This window comes from Acartia tonsa, chromosome 9 (genome assembly GCF_053477335.1).
Source record: "Acartia tonsa isolate MP-2025a chromosome 9, ASM5347733v1, whole genome shotgun sequence".
Taxonomy (NCBI): Eukaryota; Metazoa; Arthropoda; class Copepoda; order Calanoida; family Acartiidae; genus Acartia; species Acartia tonsa.
Window position 1 is genome coordinate 43,224,916 of NC_137268.1, and position 17,348 is coordinate 43,242,263.

General features: G+C 36.9%; 1 protein-coding gene across 1 annotated transcript in view; it reads right to left on the reverse strand.

The window, feature by feature from the left end:
- The window catches only part of LOC145329008 (uncharacterized), a 112,358-nt gene that overhangs the window by 94,660 nt on the left and 350 nt on the right, over positions 1–17,348 (reverse strand). Inside the window, exons 2-5 of the mRNA XM_080173005.1 lie at positions 17,240–17,308; positions 14,437–14,505; positions 13,836–13,879; positions 13,131–13,208 (exon numbers count right to left, since the gene is read on the reverse strand). Coding sequence (XP_080029131.1) covers positions 13,131–13,203 — 73 coding nt within the window. The 5' untranslated portion in view covers positions 13,204–13,208; positions 13,836–13,879; positions 14,437–14,505; positions 17,240–17,308. The remainder of the gene's footprint in view (positions 1–13,130; positions 13,209–13,835; positions 13,880–14,436; positions 14,506–17,239; positions 17,309–17,348) is intronic.

Sequence of the window (17,348 nt, forward strand, 5' to 3'; positions counted from 1 at the left end):
GAAAAATATTCTTAAAAATTTGATTGATCAAGCAATAAATCTGATAATAGTTATTTCTTTCATCGTATTACAGCCAGCTTTCCGCGGATATAGAATGTACAATTATATGCCGAAGGCACGGGCTAAAAAAACTGGTTTTATCTTATGATTGTACATTTTTATATATTTGTAGAACGCTGGAAAAATAATACGATGCTAGACATAGTTTTTGGGTATAGTCCTTTCCATGACATCGCTCCATATGGAGCGATGATTTTCTATAGCTCCTTCAAGGAGCTATAGCATAGCCTCTTATCATATGGAGCGATGTGATAGCCCCTTTTAAGGAGCGTTCATATCGCCCCTTATGATAAGAGGCTATGCTATAGCTCCTTCATGGCCTCTTAATAGCTCCTTTGAAGGGGCGTTAATATCGCCTCTTATGATAAGAGGCTATGCTATAGCCCCATGATGGCTCCTTTATAGCCTCTCCATCGCCCCTCCGTAGTCCCTTACCTTAATTTATATAACAACCCACTTGATGGCCCCTACATCGCTCCTCCATCGCCCCTTCTCCAAATTTATATTACATTGTACTTTGATGGCCCCTACATCGCTCCTACATCGCCCCTTCATCGCTCCTACATCGCTCCTTCATCGCTCCTTCTCCAAATTTATATTAAATTGTACTGTGATGGCCCCTACATCGCTCCTACATCGCTCCTTCTCCAAATTAATATTAAATTGTACTGTGATGGCCCCTACATCGCTCCTACATCGCTCCTTCATCGCTCCTACATCGCCCCTTCATCGCTCCTTCTCCAAATTTATATTAAATTGCAACTTGATGGCCCCTACATCGCTGCTACATCGCTCCTTCATCGCTCCTACATCGCCCCTCCATCGCTCCTACATCGCTCCTTCTCCAAATTTATATTAAATTGTACTGTGATGGCCCCTACATCGCTCCTACATCGCTCCTTCATCGCTCCTACATCGCCCCTTCATCGCTCCTTCTCCAAATTTATATTAAATTGTACTGTGATGGCCCCTACATCGCTCCTACATCGCTCCTTCTCCAAATTAATATTAAATTGTACTGTGATGGCCCCTACATCGCTCCTACATCGCTCCTTCATCGCTCCTACATCGCCCCTTCATCGCTCCTTCTCCAAATTTATATTAAATTGCAACTTGATGGCCCCTACATCGCTGCTACATCGCTCCTTCATCGCTCCTACATCGCCCCTCCATCGCTCCTACATCGCTCCTTCTCCAAATTTATATTAAATTGTACTGTGATGGCCCCTACATCGCTCCTACATCGCTCCTTCATCGCTCCTACATCGCCCCTTCATCGCTCCTTCTCCAAATTTATATTACATTGTACTTTGATGGCCCCTACATCGCCCCTCCATCGCTCCTACATCGCCCCTCCATCGCTCCTTCATCGCTCCTTCTCCAAATTTATATTACATTGTACTTTGATGGCCCCTACATCGCCCCTCCATCGCTCAGCCTCCTACATCGCCCCTCCATCGCTCCTACATCGCTCCTTCATCGCTCCTTCTCCAAATTTATATTAAATTGTACTGTGATGGCCCCTACATCGCTCCTACATCGCTCCTTCATCGCTCCTACATCGCCCCTTCATCGCTCCTTCTCCAAATTTATATTACATTGCAACTTGATGGCCCCTACATCGCTCCTACATCGCTCCTCCATCGCTCCTTCATCGCTCCTACATCGCCCCTTCATCGCTCCTTCTCCAAATTTATATTACATTGCAACTTGATGGCCCCTACATCGCTCCTCCATCGCCCCTTAATAGCCCCTTACCTTAATTTATATAACAAAGCTCCTATATGGCCTCTCTATCGCCCCTTAATAGCCACTTAATTTAATTATATAACATTGCCCCTACATAGCCTCTCCATCGCCCCTTAATAGCCCCTTACCTAAATTTATATAACAAAGCTCCTATATAGCCTCTCCATCGCCCCTTAATAGCCCCTTACCTTAATTATGTAACATAGCCCCTACATAGCCTCTCAATCGCCCCTTAATAGCCTCTTACCTTAATTTATATAACATAGCCCCTATATAGCCTCTCCATCGCCCCTTAATAGCCCCTTACCCTAATCTATATAACATAGCCCCTGCAAAGCCTCTCCATCGCCCCTTAATAGCCCCTTACCTTAATCTATATAACAAAGCTCCTACATAGCCTCTCCATCGCCCCATAATAGCCTCTTACCTTAATTATGTAACATAGCCCCTACATAGCCTCTCCATCGCCCCTTAATATCCCCTTACCTTAATTATATAACATAGCTCCTACATAGCCTCCCCATCGCCCCTTAATAGCCCCTTACCCGAATTTATATAACATAGCCCCTAAATAGCCTCTCCATCGCCCCTTAATAGCCCCTTAATAGCCCCTTACCTTAATTTATATAAAATAGCCCCTACATAGCCTCTCCATCGCCCCTTAATAGTCCTTTACCTTAATTTATATAAAATAGCCCCTATATAGCCTCTCCATCGCCCCTTAATAGCCAATTTATATAACATAGCCGCTACATAGCCTCTCCATCGCCCCTTAATAGCTCCTTACCTTAATTTATATAACATAGCCTCTCCATCGCCCCTTAATAGCCCTCCATCGCCACTTAAAAGCCCCTTACCTTAATTTATATAACATAGCCTCTACATAGCCTCTCCATCGCCCCTTAATAGCCCCTTATATCCTCCTTCAAAACAGTTATACACCTTCCCAGGATCTATTGGAAGCTACCCTATAAAGGAGAACCATATCGGTTCTGCAGTTAGCGATCTTCTTTGATACATACAGACAATGATCCAGTTACTTTTTATAAGGATTAAAAATAAAATGGCCTAAAGCCATCTCATTACCCATAGGAAGCTTCACTGCAAAGGAGAACCATGTCGGTTTAGTGGTTAGCAAGGTACAGACAGACATACATACAGACAAAGATCCTGTTACTTTATTATAAGGATTAAAATAAAATAGTTATTAACCTCCCCAGGACCTATGAGAAGCTACCCTATTAAGGAGAACGATCTCAGGACCTATAGGAATCTTCACTGTAAAGGAGAACCATATTGGTTCAGCGGTTAGCAAGATCCTTCGGTACAGACAGACATTCATACATACAGACAAAGACTCTGTTAATTTATTTTAAGAAATACAGATAAAATTGTTATAAACCTTTCCAGGCCTAAAACCATCTCAGGACCTAATTTCTGCCGTTGACAACTCGAGTTAAGTTACTATATTATTTTTACAATGTTTAACTTATCTGTTATTATTTGCTGACGAAAAGTTTGGGCAAAAAAAAAGATTTATTCTTCAATGAAATATCTCTCCAGTATAATTTTGGCAAGTGCTAATTTATTAAGAATAAAGTTTGCCACAAATTTACCAAAAAATCTCATTGTCATTTCGCCAGGGAGGATTGGGATAGTTCCCAAAGTGTTATAAGTTGGCTTATCCAAGAGTGCTGTCTAGTCTCCAAAGTTTTATAATACTGTTTTCTTATTCGTTAGATTAACAACCTTGGGGACTTTTTATTGTTTTGTGATTGTTTAGTTCATTAAGTTGAGTGTCTAAATGTTTCAACCACTAATTCTAAACTAAAGAAGGGGTAATTTTGTGAATCATCAATGGGAATAATTAATATATAAACATACATATATATACAGTGTTTTTTTTATGAGAACATTTTTGAAAGCAATTTTACCCTACTTATAGTTATCAGAATTTAATGATTAATGGCTTATTGTCTTCGTTTTTTATGACCATTAACAGAAAAGCAAAAAAATATTTCAGTTTTTATTTAAAAAGTTCAGTAAATTCAAAATTTCAAAACATGGGTGTCAACATCTAAAATAGTTATTTCTCGCATCGTATTATAAACGGCTTTCCGCGGATATAGAAAGTACAATTATGAGATTAAAACTAGTTTTTTTAGCCCCGAGGTGCCGAAGGCACCGGCTAAAAAAACTGGGTTTAATCTTATGATTGTACATATCTATATTCGTAGAAAGCTGGATATAATACGATGCTAGACATAGTTTTTTCGTATGGATGAGAACCGGTTCCTATCCACCGGATTCAAATGAATACGCGAAATGGTTTTAGCGCATTTTTCTTATGCTCAAATCTTCTACCCTTTCCAAGAATGGAGGGAGTACATTGGGGGGCCAGTATTCCCTCCCTGGTTGAGATATGGCCTTCAAATTTCAAAATTTTCTAGTACATGTCACAAATAGTATCTATATAAATTTTTAGCTCTATATCTCAACTTTGAAGCGTTTTGCAGCCATTCTTGCAAAGGTAGATTATAAGAAAAATGCACTAAAACCATTTTTAGATGTTGACACCTAAGTTTTAAATTTTTTAATTTACTGTACTTTTTGAATAAAAACTGAAATATTTTTTGCTTTTCTATTAAAGGTTATAAAAAAAGAAGAGAATAAGCCATTAATCATTAAATTCTGATAACTATAAGTAAGGTAAAATTGCTTTCAAAAAAGTTCTCATAAAAAAACACACTGTATATATGTATATATATCATTTTATCGACAATCGTCTTATCCCTGTAGATCTCTGATTATCAGAGCATTTTTGAAATATTTGCTGCTTATTTTTTGGCTGCCTTTGGCAAAATAATTTTTTTTCATAAAAAATGTATACAAAATTATCGTATTAATTTGGTAAATATATCATTGCACTTGAATTATTTTTAAGTCACTAACGGCTAATCCCATAGATGACCCTAGGAGTACTTTAATGAATAGATGTGGTGGAGAGGGGGGGGGGGAGGGGGAAGGTTAAGAATTTAAGGGAAGTGATACCTTCCGGGGGCTGAAAGTGTTGGTCCCCTCCCCAAAATGAAAACTTTTCCTGCGAGTAAAATAAGCTTCAATGTAAAGGAGAAGCATATCGGTTCAGTTGATACTGATAAACATCCTGTTACTTTAATGTAAATATTAGTTTAAGGATAGTCTGTATAATCTCAGGGAGAAAGGAAACATTAGGCAATTTTTACAATAGTCTCCAAAGTTTTATAATGAAGTTTTCTTATTCGTTGGCTCAAAACTTTGGGGACTTTTGTCATATTTTGGTTGTAGTGTTGCAATTTTGTGTATCGTTATTAGGGATGGATAAAAATTTATCGGCCATTGTCTTATTCCTTTAGATCCTTGGTATAATCAACTGAATAACAGTTCCAACAACAAAAATTAAGATATTGCTTCGCTTTTTATGGACAAATATCCTGTTATTTTATTATAAGGAAAAAAAATAAACTATCTTATAATCATCTCAGGACTCAGCGGTTAGCAAGATCCTACGGTATAGACAGACAGACATACATCATATCGGTTTAGCAGCAAACGAGATCCTTTGCTACAGACAAAAAAAACTTTGTATATCGACTAGCGGCTACGCCCCCAGCATCTATTGGCTCTGTATTCAAAGGGGAATGAATAAAAGCCTAAAACCTTCCCAGGACTTAAAATAGAATAGCCTAAAACCATCCCTCGACTTAAAATAAAATAGCCTAAAGCCATTACAAGACAAATATTAAGCTTACCTGAAATAGAAAGCCCAATCTGTTTAGTAGTTATTGAGATCTTAAGTTTCAGAACAGAAAGCCTTACTAACGTGGACAAACGCAGGATATTTCGGACAAATGTCGGAGTGGACATTATATAAGTAAAACGCAGAAGTGTCTATAATATCTTAAAAATTTGGTTTCAACAACATTTGTTTAGTTATCTCTACACAGGTTAGGTTAGGTTAAGATATAAATATACAAATAAGCCCCTTGCAGGGGTTAGGCATATAAAAAAACATATTTGACAGTTGTAAACAATGTGAGAAAAAAATATGTTTTAGTTTAATAAAATGTTCTATCTGTTTCAAACCTTTGCCTTTCGATAGAACTTACCTACTTTGGAAAACTGTCAGACTGATTTTAAAATTTCAGTCTGTGAGAAAAGATATTAAAGATTTTTTTTTGTTTTGAAAGATTTTTATCTTATAAATAAAATAAAAGACACTCCTGCGTTTTACATAAGCAATGTCCACTCCGACGATTGTCCCATTCCTAGGTTTGTCCACTCCAACGTTTGTTTATGTTTTACTACTTTATATAATAGGATAATATGTATTCTTCTTTTATATTTCTCTTTTCTTATTCACTTGCAGCTGCGCTCTTTTTAATGTAAGGAGGCAGAAAAATAGCCTAAACCAATTAGGGGCTTAAATCTGAAAATGAAAAAGCAAAAAACCATCCCATGACCTATGTGAAGCTTCCCTTAAATGGAGAATTTAGTCAGTTTATGAAATTTTTAAGCTTCAGACCAAAAAAAATACTTTTTTTGTTAAAAGAGAAACTTTTCTACAATTAGGGTTAGTCCTTTCGTCATTGCTCTTCTCATTAAGTTAAGCATGTGGTTTTCTCTGCTATTGTTAAAGATAGACTGTTGAGATTTTTAGTGAATATTCCCATGACATATGTATATCCAGTCTATAAATTATTTTGTCTGTCTCTCAATTATGCTTCAAAAGACTTAGGTTTCGTGATAATCTTTGAGTAATAGCATATTCTCTTAAAGTCTGCTCTATAACTTACTTTGTCTGTTTGTCCATTATATGATCCTTATTCAATATTCTATTTAACTAAAAAATTTCATTCTCTTAGTTTATTTTTTTTCTTTATTTCATTATGTTATTATATTATTTATATTTATTTTATTAATTCATTATATTTTCATTATAATTTTCCTTTTTAAATGTGAAACTTTTCTATAGTAAGGTTTGGTTTGTCCGTACGTCCAAACGGTTAGACGACATTTTCTTTAATTTAGACATGTTATAAATATCCTATCGATTTCAAACTTTGCAGAATGATTTCTATAACAGTTGGGTACAATACTATATTCATTACTAGAAAGTATGTACGTCCATTTTTTTGTATAATATCATTGTCCCATTCATCTGGGTTTTGGAGTAATGTTTCTTAGGACAACAAGGTTTAGTATTATAATCAAATACTAAAAATAAAATTATGCCCCTAGCCTCTAGGGGCTTTGCCCCAAGAGGTGATAAAAATTTTTTTTGGCGAAATTCGTAATAGGACCAAGAAAATCTTCAGCAAAAAAAAAAATGGGGGGGGGGTTTGTTTTTGGGGGGGTTGGGGGTATCCCACCCCCCAAGAAAATAGCCTAAAACCACCACAGGACCAGTAGGTATATTCCCTGAATAGTAGAATATAATCGGTTCAGTGGTTACCGAGATCTTAAGGGACTGACAGACGGACAGACAGACGGACAGACAGACAGACGGATGGACAGACATTCTACTTTGTATTATAGATTTACGCTAATTTTAACAAAATTTATGTTTGACCTCCTGATTTTAGAGCTATGCTTTTGTGAATGTTGTTATCCTTGTTATCTTGCTTTTTTTTCCTTTTTCATAACCTATTATATAAAGTAGTAATCTTTTTTTGTCTGTAGAAAAGCTAACCGCTGAACCTATATGGTTCGCCTTTACAGTGAAGCTTCTTTTAAGTTCATAGAGGGTTTATAATTATTTCGAGGGAGGGTATCTCCACCCTCCCAGAAAATTCACCCCAAGAAAAATATTACCCCATCCCCTCAAAAAATCTTTTTAACTTTTTAAAAGCAAAGCTTTTCTATATTAAGGATCAGTCCGTACGTCCGTAACGGTTAGCTATTTTCGTTAATTTAGGCATGTGATTCCTGTAGTAGAAAGGTACGATTTAGAAAGTCTATAATCATTATCAGAATATCCGTACGTCCATTTTAAGCATACTAATTATTAACTTACAACAAATTTTTATGTATCAAAATTATCCGATTAATCTGATTTCTGGGATACTGATTCCTAGGACAACAAAATAGAATGTTATAAGCGAATCATATCTATAATCAAGTCCAAAAAATGTGAGTACGTCCTTAAGCATTTTCCTGCATGTAAGCAATTTCTCAATAAATTTACTTACAATTTTGTTTCGAATTTTAAATTTATGTTCTGACTATTCAGTTCTGACACTCTACATTATTAATGTTCATTAAACTTTTTTCTACCGTTTCAGAGCTTTGCTTTTATAAATGTTGTCATCCTTGTCATCCTTTTAAAACTTAAATTTAAAACTGTAGAGGGTCACATTCCTTCCTTACCTTAATGCCCTACCTTCTATAATGAAGGGGCAATGCAATTACAGAGGCTGTACAGGAGCCATAAAGGGCCTATGTTATATAAATTAAGGTAAGGGGCGATGAAGAGGCTATGAAGGGGCTATGTTATATAAATTAAGGTAAGAGGCTATTAAGGGGCGATGGAGAGGCTATGTAGGGGATATGTTATATAATTAAGGTAAGGGGCTATTAAGGGGCGATGGAGATGCTTTGTAGGGCCTATGTTATATAAATTAAGGTAAGAGGCTATTAAGGGGCGATGGAGAGGCTATGTAGGGGCTATGTTATATAAATTAGGGTAAGGGGCTATTAAGGGGCGATGGAGAGGCTATGTAGGGGCTATGTTATATATATTAAGGTAAGGATTATATAAATTAAGGTAAGAGGCTATTAAGGGGCGATGGATAGGCTATGTAGGGGCTATGCTATATAAATTAAGGTAAGGGGCTATTAAGGGGCGATGGAGAGGCTATGTAGGGCTATGTTATATAAATTAAGGTAAGGGGCTATTAAGGGGCGATGGAGAGGCTATGTAGAGGCTATGTTATATAAATTAAGGTAAGGGGCTATTAAGGGGCGATGGAGGGGCTATGTAGGGGCTAAGTTATATAAATTAAGGTAAGGAGCTATTAAGGGGCGATGGAGAGGCTATGTAGGGGCTATGTTATATAAATTAAGGTAAGGGGCGATGGAGAGGCTATGTAGGGGCTATGCTATATAAATTAAGGTAAGGGGCTATTAAGGGGCGATGGAGAGGCTATGTAGGGCTATGTTATATAAATTAAGGTAAGGGGCTATTAAGGGGCGATGGAGAGGCTATGTAGGGGCTATGTTATATAAATTAAGGTAAGGGGCTATTAAGGGGCGATGGAGAGGCTATGTAGGGGCTATGTTATATAAATTAAGGTAAGGAGCTATTAAGGGGCGATGGAGAGGCTATGTAGGGGCTATGTTATATAAATTAAGGTAAGGGGCGATGGAGAGGCTATGTAGGGGCTATGTTATATAAATTAAGGTAATGGGCTTTTAAGGGGCGATGGAGAGGCTATGTAGGGGCTATGCTAGATAAATTAAGGTAAGGGGCTATTAAGGGGCGATGGAGTGGCTATGTAGGGCTATGTTATATAAATTAAGGTAAGGGGCTATTAAGGGGCGATGGAGAGGCTATGTAGGGGCTATGCTATATAAATTAAGGTAAGGGGCTATTAAGGGGCGATGGAGAGGCTATGTAGGGCCATGTTATATAAATTAAGGTAAGGGGCTATTAAGGGGCGATGGAGAGGCTATGTAGAGGCTATGTTATATAAATTAAGGTAAGGGGCTATTAAGGGGCGATGGAGAGGCTAAGTAGGGGCTATGTTATATAAATTAAGGTAAGGAGCTATTAAGGGGCGATGGAGAGGCTACGTAGGGGCTATGTTATATAAATTAAGGTAAGGGGCGATGGAGAGGCTATGTAGGGGCTATGTTATATAAATTAAGGTAATGGGCTTTTAAGGGGCGATGGAGAGGCTATGTAGGGGCAATGTTATATAAATTAAGGTAAGGGACTATTAAGGGGAGATGGAGAGGCTATGTAGGAGCTTTGTTATATAAATAAAGGTAAGGGGCTATTAGGGGCGATGGAGAGGCTATGTAGGGGCTTTTTTATATAAATTAAGGTAAGGGGCTATTAAGGGGCGATGGAGAGGCTATGTAGGGGCTATGTTATATAAATTAAGGTAAGGAGCTATTAAGGGGCGATGGAGAGGCTATGTAGGGGCTATGTTATATAAATTAAGGTAAGGGGCGATGGAGAGGCTATGTAGGGGCTATGTTATATAAATTAAGGTAATGGGCTTTTAAGGGGCGATGGAGAGGCTATGTAGGGGCTATGCTATATAAATTAAGGTAAGGGGCTATTAAGGGGCGATGGAGAGGCTATGTAGGGCTATGTTATATAAATTAAGGTAAGGGGCTATTAAGGGGCGATGGAGAGGCTATGTAGGGGCTATGCTATATAAATTAAGGTAAGGGGCTATTAAGGGGCGATGGAGAGGCTATGTAGGGCTATGTTATATAAATTAAGGTAAGGGGCTATTAAGGGGCGATGGAGAGGCTATGTTATATAAATTAAGGTAAGGGGCTATTAAGGGGCGATGGAGAGGCTAAGTAGGGGCTATGTTATATAAATTAAGGTAAGGAGCTATTAAGGGGCGATGGAGAGGCTATGTAGGGGCTATGTTATATAAATTAAGGTAAGGGGCGATGGAGAGGCTATGTAGGGGCTATGTTATATAAATTAAGGTAATGGGCTTTTAAGGGGCGATGGAGAGGCTATGTAGGGGCTATGTTATATAAATTAAGGTAAGGGACTATTAAGGGGAGATGGAGAGGCTATGTAGGAGCTTTGTTATATAAATAAAGGTAAGGGGCTATTAGGGGCGATGGAGAGGCTATGTAGGGGCTTTTTTATATAAATTAAGGTAAGGGGCTATTAAGGGGCGATGGAGAGGCTATGTAGGGGCTATGTTATATAAATTAAGGTAAGGAGCTATTAAGGGGCGATGGAGAGGCTATGTAGGGGCTTTTTTTATATAAATTAAGGTAAGGGGCTATTAAGGGGCGATGGGGCGATGGAGGAGCGATGGAGGAGAGATGTAGGGGCCATCAAAGTACAATGTAATATAAATTTGTGGAAGGAGCGATGAAGGGGCGATGTAGGAGCGATGGAGGAGCGATGTAGCAGCGATGTAGGGGCCATCAAGTTGCAATGTTATATAAATTTGGAGAAGGAGCGATGAAGGGGCGATGTAGGAGCGATGTAGGAGCGATGTAGGAGCGATGTAGGAGCGATGTAGGGGTCATCAAGTTGCAATGTAATATAAATTTGGAGAAGGAGCGATGAAGGGGCGATGGAGGAGCGATGTAGGAGCGATGTAGGGGCCATCAAGTTGCAATGTAATATAAATTTGGAGAAGGAGCAATGAAGGGGCGATGTAGGAGCGATGAAGGAGCGATGTAGGAGCGATGTAGGGGCCATCACAGTACAATTTAATATAAATTTGGAGAAGGAGCGATGAAGGGGCGATGTAGGAGCGATGAAGGAGCGATGTAGCAGCGATGTAGGGGCCATCAAGTTGCAATGTAATATAAATTTGTAGAAGGAGCAATGAAGGGGCGATGTAGGAGCGATGTAGGGGCGATGTAGGAGCGATGTAGGGGCCATCACAGTACAATTTAATATAAATTTGGAGAAGGAGCGATGAAGGAGCGATGTAGGAGCGATGAAGGAGCGATGTAGGAGCGATGTAGGGGCCATCACAGTACAATGTAATATAAATTTGAAGAAGGAGCGATGAAGGGGCAATGTAGGAGCGATGGAGGGGCGATGTAGGAGCGATGGAGGGGCGATGTAGGGGCCATCAAAGTACAATGTAATATAAATTTGAAGAAGGAGCGATGAAGGGGCGATGTAGGAGCGATGGAGGGGCGATGTAGGGGCCATCAAAGTACAATGTAATATAAATTTGGAGAAGGAGCGATGGAGGAGCGATGAAGGGGCGATGTAGGAGCGATGTAGGGGCCATCAAGGGACTAAGATATATATAATAGTGAAGGGGCCATGAAGAGGCGATATTTAATTAAATAGCCCCTTGGGATAAGAGGACATATCATCTCCTCTTTAGAAGGGGCGATAAAGGAGCGATAAAGGATCATTTAATCGCCTCTTAGGGCAAGGGGCTATCAAATCGCTCCTTTCAAGGAGTCATAACATCGCCTCTTGTTATAAGGGGCTATTAAATCGCTCCTTTCAAGGAGCCAATACATCGCCCCTTGTCATAAGAGGCGATCAATTAAAATCATCGCCCCATATGGAGCGATGTCATGGAAAGGACTATACCCTAGTTTTTTCGTATGGATGAGAACCGGTTCCTATCCACCGGATTCGAATTAATACGAGAAAAATAATTAAAAATTTAAATAACATTATTTGTTTTTGTCTGTATCAAAATTGTTCTCATTTATAGTAAAGCTTCTTATAGGTCCAGGGAAGGTTTCTAACTATTTCAGCGGAAAAAGTCTCCCCGAAAACTGAAAAGAGTCTCCTCCGAAAAATGTTTGTTACTTTTTCTTTTAAAACTAAAATTGAAGGAGAATGGTCGACTAAGCCCCCGACCTAGCGCCCCTAGAGGCCTAGTTAAGATATTGCTAAGAGCTGGACCTATATGGCCTATCCTTTAAAGAGAGATTTTTACTAGGTCTTTGGATGGTTTACTATTTTGAAGAGAATTCAGAATACCTCATTTGAAGCACCTCTAAAAAATAACTGATCTCCGAACTCACAACTCCCTCCCCCCCCCCCCTACCTTCTTCTAGGTAAGCTTATAGATTTGAATTAATCCAATCTATTTCATTCTACTTTCATTTCTGCTTAACACTTTTATCTATTTCTGCTTTCATTATTAAAATAATTATTTATTTTTGAGAATATATGTCACTGCTATTGAATGGGATCTTGTTTATAGCATCATATTTACTTTACAAGAATAAAAACTTACAAAGGAACGCTAAATATCTAAATAGTATTTGAATTTGATTAAAGATGAAATCTTTTAGAAAAATTCAAAATGATATATACCAACTGCTGCTTTTATTGTTTATGTATAATACAAACTTAAGAGAGAGAGAAAAGCGTGCAAGGACAAGGCATAATTATGGCGCGGAAACCGTAACATATTCAGCGATATTCATGTTGAATGTTAGCAATAGAAAACAGACAACCATATCATTACAGACAGACGTCATACAATACAAATGACCAATGATAGGCAGTATACATTTTAATTGACTAATTGAAGGCCAGTATTAAGCCAATTTTTACAGGCACTATAAGCTGATTCATCAATGCTTACCTGTTTCATCAATGCTGTTCCTGCCAGAAGTAGGAGGGGATGAGAGACCATAGGACGATTCAGAAAATCTCATCTGACCTGAAATGGAAAACAAGGATGACAAGATCATGATTAGCTAAACATCAAACAATTTACAAAGTATAGCAAAAAATTCTACAGTCGTAATGGCTTGGAATATCTTGCGACCCAAACTGTTTCTTGCAGACGCACAGAAAGTAGGACGGTCAAATATCCAATAATACAGAGAAGATTGGGTATAAAAATTAAACTAAAGCTCCTAAATAAATAATAATCTTACTAAAAATCACGAAATATCGCCTGAAGAGCATGTACATCAATATAAGTTTAGTGATGTTTTGGCAGGTTTCCAAATTAGCGAAATAAAATTAATTTCACATATACAATATACATAATGAGATAAGAGGGAATGAAAAAAAATACTTATTGCTATTTTTTAGATCAAAATATATTCCAGTATGGCTTCAAAACCGATTAATATCTGCTGGATTAGAACCGATTTTAAGCCATAATGAAAAATCACATGTCGTATCGTATTATAGACACTTTTCTAAGAGCTCTAAAATCAAATCATTACAATAATACCAGTTTTGTCAGCCCGGACCTTCGGCCACTCGGCGCTAACAAAACTGGATCTGATCTTATTTATTAAGGTGAAAAGCTGTCTAAAATACGAATTTATTGTACCTGATGAACTAGCAGATCTTGTTGTGTTGGTCTGATGACTAATTCTACAAAATTAATTGTTTACACAAATCTGATACATTGTTTGTGATTTACCTGAAAGTTTCTGACGAACACGGACCCCCCCCCCTCTATTTTAACAATGAGGATATAGTTAGTTTTTTCTTATGCCTAACCATGGTTCTTATTTACATTGAAACTTCTTATGGATGAAGGAAAGGTTTATTTTAAGGGAGGGTTCCCCCACACTCCCAAGACAAATATCCCCTAAAAATACTTGCCTCCTTATTTTTTCTTTTTCTTTTTAAAAGCGAATATTTTCTATATTTAGGGTCAGTCCGTAACAAAGTATGATGTTATAAGCAAAGCAACTCTATAATCAAGTCCTAAAAATGTAAGTATGTCCATAAACATTATCCTGTATCAAGCAGTTTTTCAACAAATTTACTTACAATTTTGCTTTGACTTTTATACATTTATATTCTGATTATTCAGTTCTGACACTATTCAAGTGTTAATGTTCGTTTGTCCTACCGTTTCAGAGCTTCGCTTTTATGGATGTTGTCATCCTTGTTAGATCTAAAATGTAGTTTTGTATAAAGACCTATTATTGTTGTTATAGTTTCCATTTGAAAAGTTCTGTTGGTGGCCATTAGAGTTGTTGTTTCTTGTGCTACAAAATAAATATATTATTATCAATGTCCCTTATGACCTCGCTAACCAATAACTCAATTAAGTTTTCCGCTATAGGTCTCGTAGTGGGTTTAATTCTCTGGTTGGTTTTAGGTCATTTTATACCTTCTCCCTCTCTTTTTGATTAAAGATCCTTTAGATGCTAGAGGCACCATCGATCACTGGTCGCCAGAAGGGAAAAGCAGTTTTTTGAAAGGGGCTATCTGAGATTATTACAGATTCTGATATATACATATATAGACTGATGAAAAATGCAAAAAACGAAATCAAAAGCGTTCCTTCTTGAGAGAAAATCCGGGAAAAAGGTTTTAGCTATTTTTAACCTAAAATTCACATTGGCAATCCTGCAAAGAAATATACAGACATTTTAAACATTTCATTGCTCAGCACCTAGAAGTAGTATAAAAATGCTACATATACCATTGGAAAGCTCATAACCTCTAGTTTTCATATTGGGGGGGGGTGGTTCGAGGGTCTCCCCCCTATGGAAATAGCTTTAAACCATCACAGGACCATTAGGTATATTCCCTGAAGAGTAGAGCCCATTAGTTTAAGCGGTTGCCAAGCTTCATACGGACAGACAATTATCATTCTTTGTTTTATAGATATAATAGAATTAATTCTAGCATTTGTCGTATCTATTGTCTGTTGCCTTTAGAAAAAATCTAGTGTTTGTCATATTCTAGCGTTTGTCGCATTCTAGCGTTTGTCGTATCTAGCGTATGTTGTGTCTAGGGTTTGTCTGTCTACTGTTTGTCTGTCTAGCGTTTGTCACATCTACTGTTTGACGTATCTAGGGTTTGACGTAGTACCTAAAATTATAAGTTATTATTTTAAAGATATTAAGCTGATTTTTTAAATTTAAAATTTATTCACATAATTGAGATACATAGCCACTAAAGATTTAATTTTAACACTTTCTTTCTAGGGGCTAGTGGGGTGAAACACCTTCAATTGTAAAGTTTTAAGATCCAGTGGGGGGGGGGGTGAGTTTATACACTTATAGGCAATGAAATTTAGTATAAAATATTGCTCTGGATGTTTGGGCTTGTTGTTATAGTTATCAACCTTATTATTTTTGTAAATTCTCTTATATGATTAAATCTACCAGTAAACCTTAGGTTTGGCACTTGCCTTCTAGGGGCTAGAGGGGTAAAACTGCCCCCAAAACTACTAAAACTTTAAGTTCTAAGCTTTTAAAAAAATATTGGGATGATTTTGTTAATGAAAACTTTTTTCCAAATAACTGAACTAAATAATCATTCATGAAAGTTCAACATTATATTATTGATAATAAGCTCAGAACTTATAATATTTTTATTTGGGGGATGTTTTACTCCACTAGATTCTAGAAGGAAAATGCCAAAATGAAATCTGTAATAGCTACTTAGTTCAGTTATGTGAAAAATGTTGACAGTAGAAAAATTTGCTTGATATCTTTAAAAATAATCTCATAGCTTTTAATTTTAGTGTTTTAGGGGCTTTTTACCCCACAAGCCCCTAGAAGGAAAGTGCTAAAAATAATTTTTTAAAAAGTTTTACAGGTAGATCCAATCATATAAGAAAAAAAAATCATTTGATAACTATAACAACAAGTCCAAACAGCCAGGGCAAAATCTTTAGTTGCTATGTTTCTCAATAATGTGAATAAATTTCAAATAAAAAAATCATCTTGATATCTTTAAAAATAGGCTCATAACTTATAATATTTGTGTTTTGGGGGGTGTTAAAACTCACTAGTACCAAGAAGGAAAGTGGCAAAATAAAATCTTTAGTGACTACTTAGCTTAATTATGCAAAAAAAGTTTACAAAAAATTAGCTTGATATCTCTAAAAATAAGCTCAGATTTTAGTGTTTTGGAGCTGTATTACCCCACTAGCCCCTAGAAGGATAGAGCCAAAATTCAATTTTCAATATTTATACTAGTAGATTTAATCATATAAGAGATCTTACAAAAAGAATCAGGTTAATATGTATAACAAGAAACCCAAAAACATCCACAGCAAAATTTTATACTGAATTTCATTGCCTATAAGTGTATTGTATAAACTCCCCCCCCCCCCCCCCCACCAAACCTCCTTGGTTCTTACTACAAACTATACACATTTCAAAGACTATTTTAAATAAAGCTAAAATTGAATGCACCCAAAATATACAAATATACCTATATAAAATAATTATATAACTCCTAGGTGCTAAGCAAAACAATTTTAAAATGGTTTGTATAACAAGTATCAAACTTAAAATTCAAGAAAAACTGCATTTTAAAAACTTGAGTATACTTCAGAGGATAGCTCAAAAACTAATAATAGTACAAAAACGTTATATACCAATATGAAAACTAGAGGTTATGAGCTTTCCAATGGTATGTGTAGTATTTTTATACCACTTCTAGGTGCTGAGCAATGACATGTTTAAAATGTCTGTATATTTCTTTGCAGGCTTGCCAATGTGAATTTTAGGTTAAAAATAACTAAAAATTTTTTCCCGGATTTTCTACCAAGAAGGAACGCTTTTTATTTCGCATTTTGCATTTTTAATCAGTCTATATATGTATATATCAGAATCTGTAATAATCTCAGATAGCCCCTTTCAAAAAACTGCTTTTCCCTTCCGGCGACCAGTGCGATAGACATAAAGTTTGTACTCCTTTAAATATTGTTGGTTGAAAAGGTAGGACACTGCTATATTGTACCAACCAATTATAACTAACCTTGTATAATTATTCCTAATTGTATTGACAGTACTGTCAGAATCATCCGTACTTTGATCTCCAAGACTTCTAGACCAAAATTTCAAATACTACTGATTCTTTTATTGCG